Source organism: Rousettus aegyptiacus, unplaced genomic scaffold (assembly GCF_014176215.1).
Source record: "Rousettus aegyptiacus isolate mRouAeg1 unplaced genomic scaffold, mRouAeg1.p scaffold_m13_p_4, whole genome shotgun sequence".
Taxonomy (NCBI): Eukaryota; Metazoa; Chordata; class Mammalia; order Chiroptera; family Pteropodidae; genus Rousettus; species Rousettus aegyptiacus.
Window position 1 is genome coordinate 41435466 of NW_023416307.1, and position 14827 is coordinate 41450292.

Sequence of the window (14827 nt, forward strand, 5' to 3'; positions counted from 1 at the left end):
CAGGCTCACCAAAAGGCTGAGACCTAATCATAAGACCATGATTATCATAAGAGTGCTTCCCTTTCCCTCATAGCTTATCACTAAATTACTAAAGGCCTATTTTCTATAGTGCCTTGTACCTAGTATATCATGTAACCCTTTCAAAAATTACAAAGCATACTACAAGATAAAAACACAGTTTGAAGAGACAGAGCAGTCATCACAACCAGACTTAGATGTGTCAGGAATGTTGAAATTATCAGACCAAGAATTAAAAAAAAATACTATGATCAGTATTCTAAGGGCTTTAATGGAAAAAGTAGACAATATGCAAGAACAGATGGATAATATAAGCGTTGAGTTGGAAATTATAAGAAAGAATAAAGAAGAAATGTTAGACTTTAAAAACACTGTCACAGAAATGAAGAATATCTTTCATAGGCTCATTAGTAGACTGAACGCATTTGAGGAAAGAATCTCAGAGCTTGATGACATAACAATAGAAACTTCCAAAACTGAAAAGTAAAGAGAAACAGACTGAAGCAAACAAACAAACAAACAAACCCCAACAGAATATCCAAGAACTATGGGACAGCTACAAAACCCTAACATATATGTAATAGGAATATCAGAAGGAGAAGAAGGAAAGGAACAGAAGCAATATTTGAAGTAATTATGACTGAAAATTTCCCTAAATTAATGTCAGATACCAAACCATAGATCCAAAAAGCTCAGAGAACACCAAGCAGCATAAGGGGCAGGGGAACCCAAAAAATAAAAATAAAAAACACAAAAACTATGACATAGGTATGTCATATCCAAACTGTGGAAAAGAAAAGATAAAGAAAAAATCTTGAAAGAGGCCAGAGGGAAAAAAGCACATTCCCATAGAAGAGGAAAAATGAGAATTACATCCTACTTCTTGTCAGAAACCATGCAATCAAGGAGAGAGTGGAGTAAAATATTTAAGGTGTTAAGAGAGAAACCCACCAACATAACATTTTTTTAACCCCACAGAAGTATCCTCTAAAATTGAAGGAGAAATAAAGACTTTGTCAGACAAAAATTAAGGGCACTTGTTGCCTATAGAACTGTTTTGTAATAAATGTTAAAAGAAGTTCTTTAGAGAGAAAGAAAAATAGTATAAGAAAGAAACTTGCATCCAAGAGAGGAAGAGCATCAGAGAATGAATAAGTTAGGTAAAATAAAACATCTGTTTTTCTTATTCTTAATTGTCCTATCAGATAACAGTTTGTCCAAAATAATAGCAACAATGTGTTTGATTGTGTATTTGTATGTATATGCTTATGTATAAATGAAATGAATGACAGCAAGGATACAGGTACAGAAGGGAGGAATTACGAGTCTTTTGTTATTGTAAGATACTTGCACTACCTGTGAAGCAATATAGAGTTATTTGGAAGTAGGCTTGGATTAGTTGTAAATGTATCTTGGCAGCTCAAAGACAACAACTAAAGATGCATAATTGACATACTATGAAAGGAGAGAAAATGGAATCATTTAAAATGCTCAATTAAAACCACAAAAGGCAGAAAAAAAGTGTGGAAGATAAAAATAGGAATGAAGAACAAAGACAAGAAATAGAAAACAGTAGTAACACTATGGTAGATATGAATCCAACTATATTAATAATCATTTTAAATGTCAGTAGTATAGATACACCATTTAAAAATAGAGATTGTTAGAATGGATCAGAAAAACAAGACCCCCACCAAGTTTTGTGTATAAAAAATCTATTTTAAGTAAAAAGACACATTCAATAAAGAAATGAAGAAGGTTACACCATAATAACACTAATCAAACGAAAGCAGGAGTAGTTGTATTAATTTTAGACAGAGCCAACTTCAGAGCAAAGAAAGTTATCAGGAATAAAGAGAGGCATTACATAAAGATAAAGGGATCAATACTCCGAAAAAGCATAACAGTCCTTAATGTGCATGCAGCTAACAACAGTATCAAAATACATGAGGTAAAAACTGATAAAATGGCAAGAAGAAATAGAGAAATCTACTATTACAGTTGGACACTTTAACATCCCTCTATTAGAAATAGATCCAGCAGGCAGAAAATCAGTAAGGACATAACACCATTATGTTATAATATTAACATCTATAATATTATAGATGATGTTAACATCTGTAAACTACTTCATCCAACAATAACAGATTACACATTCTTCTCAAACTCACATGAAGCATTCACCAAGATAGGCCATGTTCTGCGCTATAAAACACACCATAAGAAATTTAAAAGAATGGAAATACAATGCCTGCTCTCAGTACACAATGGAATTAAACTAGCAAACAATAAGAGAAAGGAAGCTTGAAAATCCCAAAATACTTAGAGATTAAACAACACTCTTCTAAATAACACATGTGACAAAGGAGAAATCTCGAGAAATTTAAGAATATTCTGAATTAAATGAACGATCTTATAGAAATATGTGAGATGCATAACTTAAAAGAACTTAAAAGGGGAATTTATAATATTGAATGCATATATTAGAAGAAAGATCTAAAATCAATACTGTAAGCTTTAACCTTAGGAATTTAGAAAAAGAAGAGCAACTTTAAAGGGAGAAGAAAAAAGAAGTAATAAAAACTAGAGCAGAAACATGAAATTGAAAACAGAAAGTCAGTAGAGAAAATTGTTGATTTTTGTTTTGTTCAGTTGAAACCAAAAGCTGTTTCTTTGAAAACATCAATAAAATCAATAAGCCTCTAGCCAGGCTAACTAGGAAGACAAAGGAGAGAAGACACAAAGATAAAACATCAGTACATACCCTATGGACATTAAAAAGATAATAAATTGATAATACAAACAACTAACTCTGTGCCCACAAATTTGATAACCCTGATGAAACAGATCAATTCTTGGAAAGATACAATTTTCCAAAACTCACACAAGAAGAAATAGACAATCCGAATAGGCCTATATCTATTAAAGAAATGGAATCAATAATTAACAATATTTTAAAACAGCACTAGGCTGAGATTGGTTTCACTGGTAAATTCTACGAAACATATAAGGAAGCAATTATACCAACTCTCTACAATCTCTTCTAGAAGACAGAGCTGAGGGAATACTTCCTAGCTCATACTATGAGGCTCATATTACTTAACACCAGAACCAGACAAAGACATTATAAGAAAACTATAGTTGAGTATCTCTCATGAACATAGATGCAAAAATCCTCAACAACTTACGAGCAAATTGAATCCAACAATGTATAAAAAGAATTATACACCACAACCATGTGAGACTTAATCCCAAGTATGCAAGGCTGTTTGAATATTTGAAAATCAGTTATTGTATGCCATCACATCAATAGGCTATTTCTTGTACCCTTGAGTGACTCATTGATTTTGTGTCTGTGAAAAGAATCTAATGGGAATTCTAAAAATAATAAAGTGATCTCAGTTTTTTGTTATTTGGGAATATACTTAACCTTAAATGCTAAGTTTTATTTTTTGTTTCTACATAACGATTATATATCTGAAAATGTTTTGAGAGAGAATTGTTGAAGATACTTTTTCTTTTTTAGATGAACAAGTAGTTATGGGCAACAAGCTTCTTGTATATATTAGGTAAGAGATTTTTTATTTATCTCTATGTATGCTCCTTCTATTATTTCCTCCATCCCTTCCCCTTGTGTTCTTAGAGGTACTGCCATCTCTTATCTGTGTAGGCTTTTCATTTTTCTTTGTTCTCTTATATATAGCAGTGTTTCTCAACCATGGGTGAGTTTGTCCCTCATCCACCCCTCTCCTCACCTCAAGTCATTTGGCAATTTCTAGAGACATTTTTGTTTGTCACAACTGAGGTCGGAGGAGAGATGCTACTGGCATCTAGTGCGTAGAGGCCAGGATGCTGCTAAGTATTGCACAATGCACTGACTTGTCCCCACAACAAAGAGTTATCTCTCTCAAGGTATCAATAGGGTGGAGGTTGAGAAACCATGATGTAGAGTATTTTACTATTGACAACTTTGTGGGATATGTGTGTCCTATATTATAGTCAAGAGCAAGAGATTTGTTTAATTCATAAAAAAGTTAGTGACAGAGTTAAAACTGCTACTGGAACAGAGTTCTTTCCAATAGACTATGCCGTCTTAGAATGTGTCATGATAGATTTTTTAGATAGATAACCGGCAGGTTGGTAGCCAGGTAGGAAGCATCTCTGTAGCTCCTGCCTAGTGTCAGAGTTAACTCTGAGATCTATTTCATAGTTTAAACTTCTTAGAATATTCCGGTATCCTGCTGTCTCTAACACTTAAAATTGATGCTTGTTTAAAGAGGTTTAAAATCTCTCCCCTACCTCGCAAAAAAAAATTCCAGAAAAAATGAAGACATATTCAACAGACGTTTTTTGTAATTCAGCCCACAAAGGCAAGGCATTAGCCATGAGGAAGGTGCGATTCGAAGGTAAAACTGTACAGTTAATTTCTCATGGGATTCTAACTCTTCCTGAAGGCTCGTCTGATTGCAGACATTCTCCAGACCTTTCTTAGTTTATCTCATTCTCCATTTTTAGTTACCACTCTTAGAGCAACTGGTTCAAAAGCCTCTGAGAACATCAGGTTTTAATAGGTAAATCATAGCGTAATGGTGCCATTAGGTTCTTTCTAGATGCTGGGTATACATGTGACTTTTAGACAGTCTGCTCTTATTCCTTCTTGCCCCTTTAGTGCAACTTGGGTTTTTCTTAGGTAAAATAAGAAAATGTGACTTATTCATTCATAGATGTGTTACTTCACAACCATCCTATCACCCTCATTTTTTGAATTGGCCATCAGTCATATTGATCGGGGTTTGAACTAGACTTGGTTTTGAACTTCCCTAACTGACAAAAGCTAAGCCTGCTTAAAAATCAGACTAGTTATCCTGGGTTCAAGAAACAATGTATTACCTGGGAGTTAGCCCATTAAAGGTCGCCAAATCTGTTCTTTCTTTTCTTCTAGCTGTTGTCTAGCAGGTCGTGCCTATCCCCTTGGTGACATCCCTGAAGATCTTGTTCCCTTGGTTAAAAACCAGGTTGGTGCTATTTTCTTAGCATCTTTGACTATAACTCCTCTTGTAAAGGTGCATTAAAGACAAATTGTATTGAGGGTTACACATAGTCAGGAGCTGCCTATCAACTATGATAGGAGAGAGTCTATGCACCATTACTGAAGGCAAAGTTGTAGCTGAGAGAGGTTATAGAAGTTATAACATAGTGGCACTTTAAAGTATTCAAACTGCTTTTATTTTATCCAAATGGGAATCAGTGCTTCAGCAAGATACTTTGTAAGGTGAGAAAATAATCAACTTCTTTTTCAACCTGTCAGGTTTTTGAATTTCTAATTCGCCTGCACTCAGCAGAAGCTTCCCTTGAGGAAGAAATATATCCGTATGTTCGGACTTTGCTGCATTTTGACACAAGAGAATTTCTAAATGTTTTGGCACTGGTAAGAGATAATATGATTTTAAGGTGTTTTAAAAGCCAGGGTGATACTTTTTTTTTTTTAATCTGAAGAAAGATAAATAAAAATCGTTAATCGGGTACTATTTTTATACCCTAACAGTAAGTCAAGTTTCAAATGTTTAATCTTGCTGTGCAACCCAATATTTTCTAATTCCTTTTCTCCCTTCCTTTCTTCCACCTTCTTCCCTTCCCACTCCCTTCCTCCTCTTCATTCTCTTCCTTCTTCATTTTCATTCTCCCTCCCTCCTGCCCTCTCCCTCTCTAGTTCTTTTTAATACATTCTTATCAAAAAGTTAAAGCAGAGTTAAATGTGATGCATCTTTGATTTCATAAATAATATTAGTTGGCATGCTAAATATGGAAGAAGGCTCTGAAGGACATGGTGGCGATGGTAGTGGAAATCACTGTAGTTGAAACGGAACACAGATGCTTCCTGCTGAAAATAAAATCTTTAGACAGGTTTAATTAAAGGTGGATTTAGGTGAACTATGTTATCTGTGAAAATGCCCCCAGAGGAATAATTATATAAAATATATATTCCCAAATAAATAGTATTGTATTTGTTTTTAAAGGCATTTTATAACATAGACAGTGCTTATATTATAGTGTTTAGTGAAGTAGCAGGCTCACAAATGTATAAAACACACACAGATGTTGTATATGTACAATGTTTGGAGAAACAATACATCTAAATACTAATAGTAAATGTGAGGGGGGAAGAATTCTCTAATGAGCATACATTATTTTCATAAGTTGAATAATAAACTGTTAAATAGAAAAAGTTAAGTACCCACGAGAAGGTTAACATTCCAATTCTAGAATATATGAATTAGTTTAATTTGAAAATCTGACTTCAAGAGTAGTAACTTTAATTGCATGGGAAGAAGGGAAAAGAAACTTAGAACTGGAAGTCAGATCTAGTTGGTTTAGGAGACTTCAGACTTCCAGAAGAGAACATAAGGGCACTTGGGTCTGGCATGTAGGAAAAAAGAAACAGGAAGTGTGAGGCAAGGAGTTCGGAAAGAGTGGTAAAGAGCAACAAAGAATTTTACCTGATTTTTATTTTTTTAAGTGCTGTTGTAGCACTGAAGATCATTTGGAATTATGCTGGTGTCCGAATAATGATATTGGGATTGGTAGTAAGGCTGCAATACAATCTCTCATTTACTTGACAAATATTTGAGTGCCTAGTATACCACATGTACTATATTGTCTGGAGGTACAACTTTGACTGACAGGATATAAACCCCCTTTTGGAAGAATAAGATCCAGACTTGTAGAGAAGTAATTATAGCATAGTGTAATACTTACTATTGGAGAAGATACTGTGGGAATACTTAGGAGGGGGACCTAACAGTGGGTTAGGGAGCTTCTTGGTTGAAATGATATCCATTCTGAGTCTCAGAGGATGAGTAGAAACTAGTCAGGTTAAGGTTAGGGGAAAATATTCTAGGCAAAATGTCAATGTGTAAAAGGCCCAGGAATAAAATGTGTTTCAAGAAATTGGGAAAAAAAAAAAAATCAGTATGACTGCATCTGTAAGTATAAGGAAGCCTGCAAAAAGAGACAAATCCAGAGAGGTGAGTAGAGACTGAGTTTTATAATCTATGGTAAGAAGTTTAGATTTTATACTAGAGCAGTAGGTAGCCATTGAAGCCTTTAGCTAGAGGAACCTCATGATTCGTAGTTCAGAAAAATTCCCTCTGACCGTTGTATGGAAAATGGATTGAAATAAGAAAAGATTGGAGGCAAAAAGATCTGTTAGCAAATTTTCATAGTAATCTAGGTAAAGGATAATGGTGGCTTGATTTAGGGCAGTGACAGTGGGGATACTAAGATGCGAAAGGATTCGGAAGATATTTTAGGAGGCACATTGGCCTAAAATTTAGGATGTGAAAGTTAAGACCAATGGGGAATCATCAAATATTCCCAGGTTTCTAACTGGATGAACTGGATGTATAGTGGTTTATTTGTAGATTCAATAGGGAATCACAGGAGAAACAAGTTTCTCAAGAAATGGGGTAAGGCTCAGAGAGACACAGATAATTAGTTTTCTTTTGAGCATAATGAATTTGAAATGCCTAAAAGACAAGTAGTGGTTTCCTTCCTTGCATACACCAAGTGTTGGCTGCATCCTCAAGTAATAAAGCTGGAAAAATTGCTAAGACCTAAGATACTGGATTCACTGCCTATTATGCTAACCATTATTAATTAATCATATAACTTTCTTATTCAGTTAATTCAGTTTCAGAGAGACCCAGAAAAATTTCAGTGACAGATTTTTAAATAACATTTTCCCAGTTTTTTTCATTTAGAATATTTTTTCAAGTAAGGTTTTTAAATTTAGATTTTTTGTATAATTTATACAAAATACAATTCACCCATTTCACAGGAGAAGAGCTTGACAAATGTATGCAGTCTCGTAACCACTGCTACAGTCTAGATATCAGACATTCCCGTCATTCCAAGGTCACTTTTGCTAGTGTCTCCCCTGACTGGGTTGAGACTGACTACAGGGACTCTGGCAACTACTGATTTGCTTTCTGACAGTGTAGTTTTGTCTTTTCTAGATGTCATTTAAATAGAATCATACACTTTGTAGGTTTTTTTTCTGGCTTTTTTTCACTTTAAACTATGTTTTTGTGATTTATTCATGTTGCATGTAGCAATAAGTTGTTCTTTTTTATGGCTTTGTAATTTTCCATGTTATGGATATACAATTTGTTGATCCATTCTCTAGTAGATGGTCCTTGGAGTTGTTTCCAGTTTTAGTCTATTATGAACATTTACAGACAGGTTTTTGTATGGACAAATATTTGCATTTCTTGTAAGTAAATACCAAAGAATGGAATCAATCATTAGTTAAGTGTATTATTTTACTTTGTAAGAAACTAAGTTTTCTGTTACAGTTCTACTATTTTACATTTCTACCAGTAGTATATATGAGTATCAATTCTTTTGTCTTCTTACCAACACTTGGTATGGTTGACCTTTTAAATTTGACCATTCTAATAGGTATATAATGATATCCCATTGTGGTTTTAATTTATATTTTGCTCTGGCTATTGATGTTGAGCCTACTAGCAAAGAAGATATGTTTGCCATTCATATATTCTCTTTGGTGAAATATCTGTTCATATTTTTTTCAAAACTGTGTTTTCTTTTTGGGTTTTGAGAATTCTTTACAAGCTCCAAATACAAATCAGATTGCACAAGCAAATGTTTTCTCTCAGTCTGTAGTTTTTTCCTTTGTCCTAACAATATCTTTTAAATTGCAGAAGTTTTACATTTTGATCATCTAATTTACCAGCTTTCTTTTATGAATCATGCTTTTGGTGTCATATCAAAGAAATCTTTGCCTAATCTAAAGTTGCAAAGATTTACTCTTCTGTTTTATACTAGAAATTTTATGGTTTTAGGTTTCACATTTAGATGTGATCTATTTTGAAGAAATTTTGAATGTGGTGTGAGGGTTAGGTACAATTTTTTTCCTTTTTTTTTCTTTTGCACATGGATATTCAGCTCTTACGGCACCATTTGATAAAAAGACTACTCATTCTCTACTGAATTGTCTTTGTATTTTATCAAAAATCTGTTATCCATATATGTGTGGAGTCTGCTTCTGAACTCTATGCTATGCCATTGGTCTGATTATCTTAATTCCAACACTGCACTGTCTTGATTACTGTAGCTTTATAGTGGGAATGGAAATTCACACATTATGTTGCCTCTCCGATGTTTTTGTTCTTTTTTAAAATTGCTCTGTCCTTTGTAGGTTTTTTGATTGTCAGTATGAGTTTGTAGAGTTGTCTTGTTAATTTCTACTACAAAACTCCGTTGGAATCCTCATTAGGATTGTGTTAAATGTTCAGCCAATTTGAAGAGAATTGACATTTTAGCAATATTGAGTTTTCTGACCTGTGAAAAGGTATATTGTTCTATTTAACTAGGTCTTCTTTAATTGTTTCAATCATTTTATAGTTTTTAGTTTTCTGAGTGATGATGACTCAACATAATGTTTTTCCTACTATTGTACAGTTTGTAAATTTTGATAAAATAAAAATCACCTTTCTCTTCTCTTGATTTGTATATTGCTATCAAGAAAACTAATGTCATCCTGATTTTTTTTAACTTTCCCAGGGACTTAGTTTTTTTTCTAGAGGGCCAGAACACTTTTCCTCATATATTTAAAGACTACAGTTTTACTCTAAGATTCGACTAGGTCTTTTACTCTAAGATTTACTCTAGAATTGACTGTTCTGGTTCAGCTTTACCATATATACTTTGTGCCCTTTCAATTGTGAATTCGAGTCTTTATTTCAAGAAAGTGTTTTTAGATTATATGTTTAAATACTTTTTCTCCTTCATTATTTTGTATTTTTTTCTTTAGAAATGCCTATGATTTGTATATTGTATCTTTATCTTCTGTATCAACTTTTCTCTGATCTTTTTTTCTTCTTTCTTTGTTTAAATTTTATTTTCTTGTTTCTTTTCATTTATCTTCTCAATTTCTCTTACTGTGCTTTGGTCATATCTGTTCTCCCTTGGGTGGCTTGTAATTGTCTTCATTTCTGAGATGAATTTATCTCTTTATTTTTCATTTTTTTCCTGCGTTCAGTTAGCTCCTATTTTATATTTTTCTGCTCTTTGTTCGTTCATTTCTTTTTCAAATTCTTAAATTTCTGGTTTGTGATGTTCTTTCAAATCTGTAGTAGTATGTTTAAATATATTTAATATACATTGGCGTAGTGTTATAGTTTACTTCTGTTTCAATTTTGTGGCTAGTTTTTATTTCGTTTTATTTTATAATGCCTTCATTTGCTGTTTTTATTTTCATTTTTTGTATTGGAGTTTTCTGGTTAGCAGTAATAGGTGACTTTGTTGGAGGGTAAGAGAAAATTACCTACTGGCATTCCTACTTCAAGTGCCTTCTTCATTTGCTACAATTAAGTACAATTTCTTAAATAAACAATGTCTTCTGAGGATAGTCTGTCTTCTCAGTCTTTAACATTATCTTGTTTTGGTAGGACCTTATCTTGAGCTACTTCCTTCTTTTAACATTAGCCATCAAGGAGTGTTTCCCATTCCCAAGGTACCTCCCTTTAGCCCTAAGCCGTATCTTACCAAGACCTTTGATTCACACTTGCCAGTCCTCTTCTTTTCTTCTTCCTATTAGGCCCTAGGTCTTAGGCCTGATCTCTCTGCACTTCCTCACCCAAGGTGGATCTCTTTTGTCTTCTGAAGGTAAATTCTATTTGATATTATATATTCTGCTACCACTGAAACCTTGTCAGATTCTCCTTCTACTCAGTTCTGTTCTATTTTGACTTCTTATTGTATTGATGTTCTGGGCTTTGGAACAAACGCTGCTAATTTGGGATGTTCATTTTTCCAAGTTTATTTTATGTAAGTTTAAATTTGTGGTATTTGTCGTCCTTTAGTTTTCCCATTAGTTTGAATTGTGGGTGTTTCTTTTTGCTCTTTTTAATCATACAGGGGTCTTAATGGGGATATGTGAAAATATTAGTTCAGGGGTCCACAAACTACAGCCTGTGGATCAAATCCAGCTCCATTTGGCCTCTGGCCTATGCAAGCTAAGAAAATATTCTTTCACTTTTTAAGGGTTATAAAAACATAAGACTATGTCATAGGATTGCATGTAGCCCACAAAGTCTGCAGTATTTTCAATATTTTCTCTTTGGCGTTTTTCAGAAAATGTTTGTCGACCCCTGGATTAGGATTTAGCCAATTATCATTATTTTACAGAAACCCTATAATAATTTTTAAGGGACTACACAGAGAAGTTTTATGACCAAATTCGCAGATGACTTCGGACTTGAATTTTAGGTCTACCTTTGTGCTTCACAAACTGTCGTTCTCCATTAGGACACCTTTGCATATTATTTCCCTAACAAGCATTGTGTAATTAGAAGTATCTGTGTAGGATGATGTTTTAACAATGACGTGCCATTTTGGTGGCAGCTGTTAACTACAATCAAAATATGTCATTATATGTATCATAATTTTATAATGCAGTATATGACCACTTAATCGTGTTTACAGAAATAAACTTTCAATATCTGTTTCAAAGCAGTAAATACATTCCGCCAAAGAGAAAATGAGTAAGGAAATTTCTTTCTACTTACTATCACTGCTGTAGTTTTTTAATAGGTATGTTAATTCTTCGTGGTTTTGTGTTTTAGTCGAATGGCAGTTGCATTAGCAGATAGTACCTTCTATTTGTACTTGCAGAGTGAGGTTTCACTCAGGCAGGCTGAGGTGAGATGGGGGGTGATGTGCGAACGTGTGTGTTTGTATGTGTTGTTCTCATTAACCTGAGGATAGAACTGAGAGACTTTATAGTCTATCTTTCTGTCTTCAGGCTGGATCATATTTAACACACTTAAACATCAAAATATTTTCTGTTTGAGCTTTCCAGAATGTGATCTCCTACGTCTCCTAGGTAACTCATTTTAGTATTTCTCGGCTAAGCAGCCCCAAAGCAGTCTAGTTGTGAAAAAATATTTTTAAAAAAGTATTTTTCTCTGTAATTAACTAGACGAATCAGCAGTCATTTGTTTAAAGTGTTTACTGTGTATTGGGCTGGGGAAGAGAAGGAAGGGCATGCTAAGAAGAAATAGCATGAATAAAGGTACTTTGGAGAGAAATTGGAGAAGTTCAGGGCCCATTTAAAGAATAGCAAGTATTCTGGTTTGAATGTAACTATGATATAGTCTTTAAAGTTCAACTATTGAGACAATATATAGTCTTTGTTTCAGGAAAATAAGCAGTAAATTATTGCTATGTGAATTTAAACATTTCTAAGAACCAAACATGCTAAGTGAAAACCATTTGAAAATCTTGAAGTCTTTATTATTCTCATTACTAAATAAACTCATTTCAATTTTTCGATATGAATAAAATTTCATTTCTTTCATATATGTATCCTGTAGGTACTATGTCTTTTCAGAATCAGGTGCTGTCCTTTACTTTGGTGCATGTTCTACTCAAAATATATTTAGCTCTACTTGAGCAGGGACATAAAAAGTGTTATACTTGGCAGTTTTTGAAAATAGGATACCTATTCCTTGTATGTAGTCTTGAGGATTTGACAGTTTGCCATAATATTTTTTTAAAAATATCTGTGTTTGAACATCATTTTTCTTAGTTGTCATGACAGTTATTTTTCATAACAGTTAATAAGGTGTATTTCAGTTATTGTTTCTGAATAGCATAGACAGAATGATAGCTGAGCATGTAACATGTATTTCATCCTTCTCAAACCCTTGCTTATAAATTGCCTTTTGCCATTCATTAGTGTTTGGTTTTTTTTGCATTGCCGATAAACTTTGCCCTCCTTTCTTGAATCATTTTTGGTTGTATGATAATTACTGAATTTTTATACTTTTAATCTATTTTTAAAGTCTCAGAATGCCATGCAATATTAAATGCTGTAGCTTTCCACTAAATTCACTAAAAATACCTTATTATTAAAAGCGTATAAAGAAAAACTTGATGAGCAATGGTTATCTTTTATGGGAATTTAGCTATTAATAAGAATTTAATATTTTGTTTCCCTCTAAACTTTGCAAATAATAATTATTTTTTTAAATTTCTCCCTTTTAGACTTTTGAAGATTTTAAAAATGACAAGCAAGCTGTAGAATATCAACAACGTATTGTGGACATTTTGTTGAAAGTAAGTATTCAAAGAATACATGTGTTTGTATCAATGTCGATATTAAGAAAATTGAATTACTTTATAGAAAGTTCTGAAATAATCTTGTTTAATGAAATATGTTAAATCATTTTAAACTTTTATTATGATGTCATTGTTTTCAAAAGATGAATTTAATAATATTCATTCAAAAAATTTACAACTTTAGACTCTATACTACAATACAGGGTGCTCTTGAGAAATGTCTATTGTGATAATGGCTATGTTAGTATGATTATACACAATAATAGAGACCAACTTCAGAGTGCTTTGAGAAAATAATTAATGTGAAGAATCTCTTTTTGTCTCATACCAGCATATCACTGTGTTGCCAAAGTAGTACCATAGTTTTGCCATGGTAATGAGAAGATAGGTGGCACTTAAGAATGATTCGAGGCACACAGAGATGATCATCCCAGTCTACATCTAAATAGATTCATTCCAAAGCTATTTTGAGATTCATGCTGTTGCTAATGAATGAATGCAGAGACAGATTCCTTTCCATCTGCACAGCTTCAACCAGGCCAGTTTCTTCTTGCAGTTGAAAGCTTAGAGTTTTCACCCTGTTCATTTGGCTGTAAAATGGAGATTTCTTCCTCATAGTGACTTTTAGATTTTAGACAAGAGACCAATATGAAAATGTTCTATGGCTGTGCATAACATTAATATATTACATTTGTAGTACTTTATAATTTTATATACATTACATCATTTGAGCTGTTTATTGACCTTGTAAGATAGACAGTGATAAATATGAGAATCAGCTTGCTAAGCTTATCCCAAATAATGCCAGTTTGATCCAGGTAGGCTGGTATGGAGAATTTTTACCTACATTTCCAAAATGCTGATCTAACTGGTATACCTAATTTTGTCCTCCTCTATTTCGTGATCTTGCCTTTTCTCTACCTAATATTCTTCTATGGCTCTCCATTGGATCAGTTGGAATTAAGTTTCGCTGTGAGAGAAAATTAAAAAAAAATCGATGGGAAGTCTCAGGTGGGCAACCAGATCTAGCTAGTAGAGTAGCTCCACAAACTTATCAGGGATGCAGATTCCTTCTGTCTTACTGCTCTTATTCTTTGTCCATGGTTTCTATTTTTTGGTCCAAAACGATTGCCCAGGCTCTAGTCATTACCTCTGCATTCTACCCAGCCTTAATGCAGAAAGAGATGAAGATAGTGTTTCCTCTTTTTAAGAAAATTTCTTACATGTTGTTTACTACAATTCTGTTTATATCATGCTGATTGGAACTTAGATATACAATCCCTCAGCTGCTAAGAGAGACTGAAGAATGTACTCTGTGTTGTGTATGACCATGTGTTTAGCTAAAAATGAGGAGTTCTATTTCTAAGTTAGGAGGGAGGAACAGATGTTGGAGCATAAGTACTAGTTTCTGCCATACCTATCTAAGCTGTTTTACATGACATCCAAGATCCTTCTATATTATTTTGGTCTCTGACTATTTCCCTATAACTGCCCTCGCCATCATTATGAAAGTCTCAACTGTCTGAAATTATTGAGATTCACTGAGCTTTCTTTGTCGTCTTTTTGGCTAATGTTCTTTGTGTGAGTTTTCTTTTATCCCGTCGTGCCTGCCTTCCCATTTTCTGCATGGCAAATGCCTAACAGTTTTCCAAGATGTAACTCA

General features: G+C 33.6%; 1 protein-coding gene across 7 annotated transcripts in view; it reads left to right on the top strand.

The window, feature by feature from the left end:
• Positions 1 to 14827, top strand: part of VPS8 (VPS8 subunit of CORVET complex) — a 230538-nt gene that overhangs the window by 103392 nt on the left and 112319 nt on the right. For all 7 annotated transcript variants that reach the window (XM_016159713.2, XM_016159714.2, XM_016159708.2 and 4 more), the window contains 4 exons: positions 3545 to 3587; positions 4961 to 5033; positions 5327 to 5446; positions 13090 to 13161. In XM_016159713.2, the coding sequence (XP_016015199.2) occupies positions 3545 to 3587; positions 4961 to 5033; positions 5327 to 5446; positions 13090 to 13161 (308 nt within the window). The remainder of the gene's footprint in view (positions 1 to 3544; positions 3588 to 4960; positions 5034 to 5326; positions 5447 to 13089; positions 13162 to 14827) is intronic.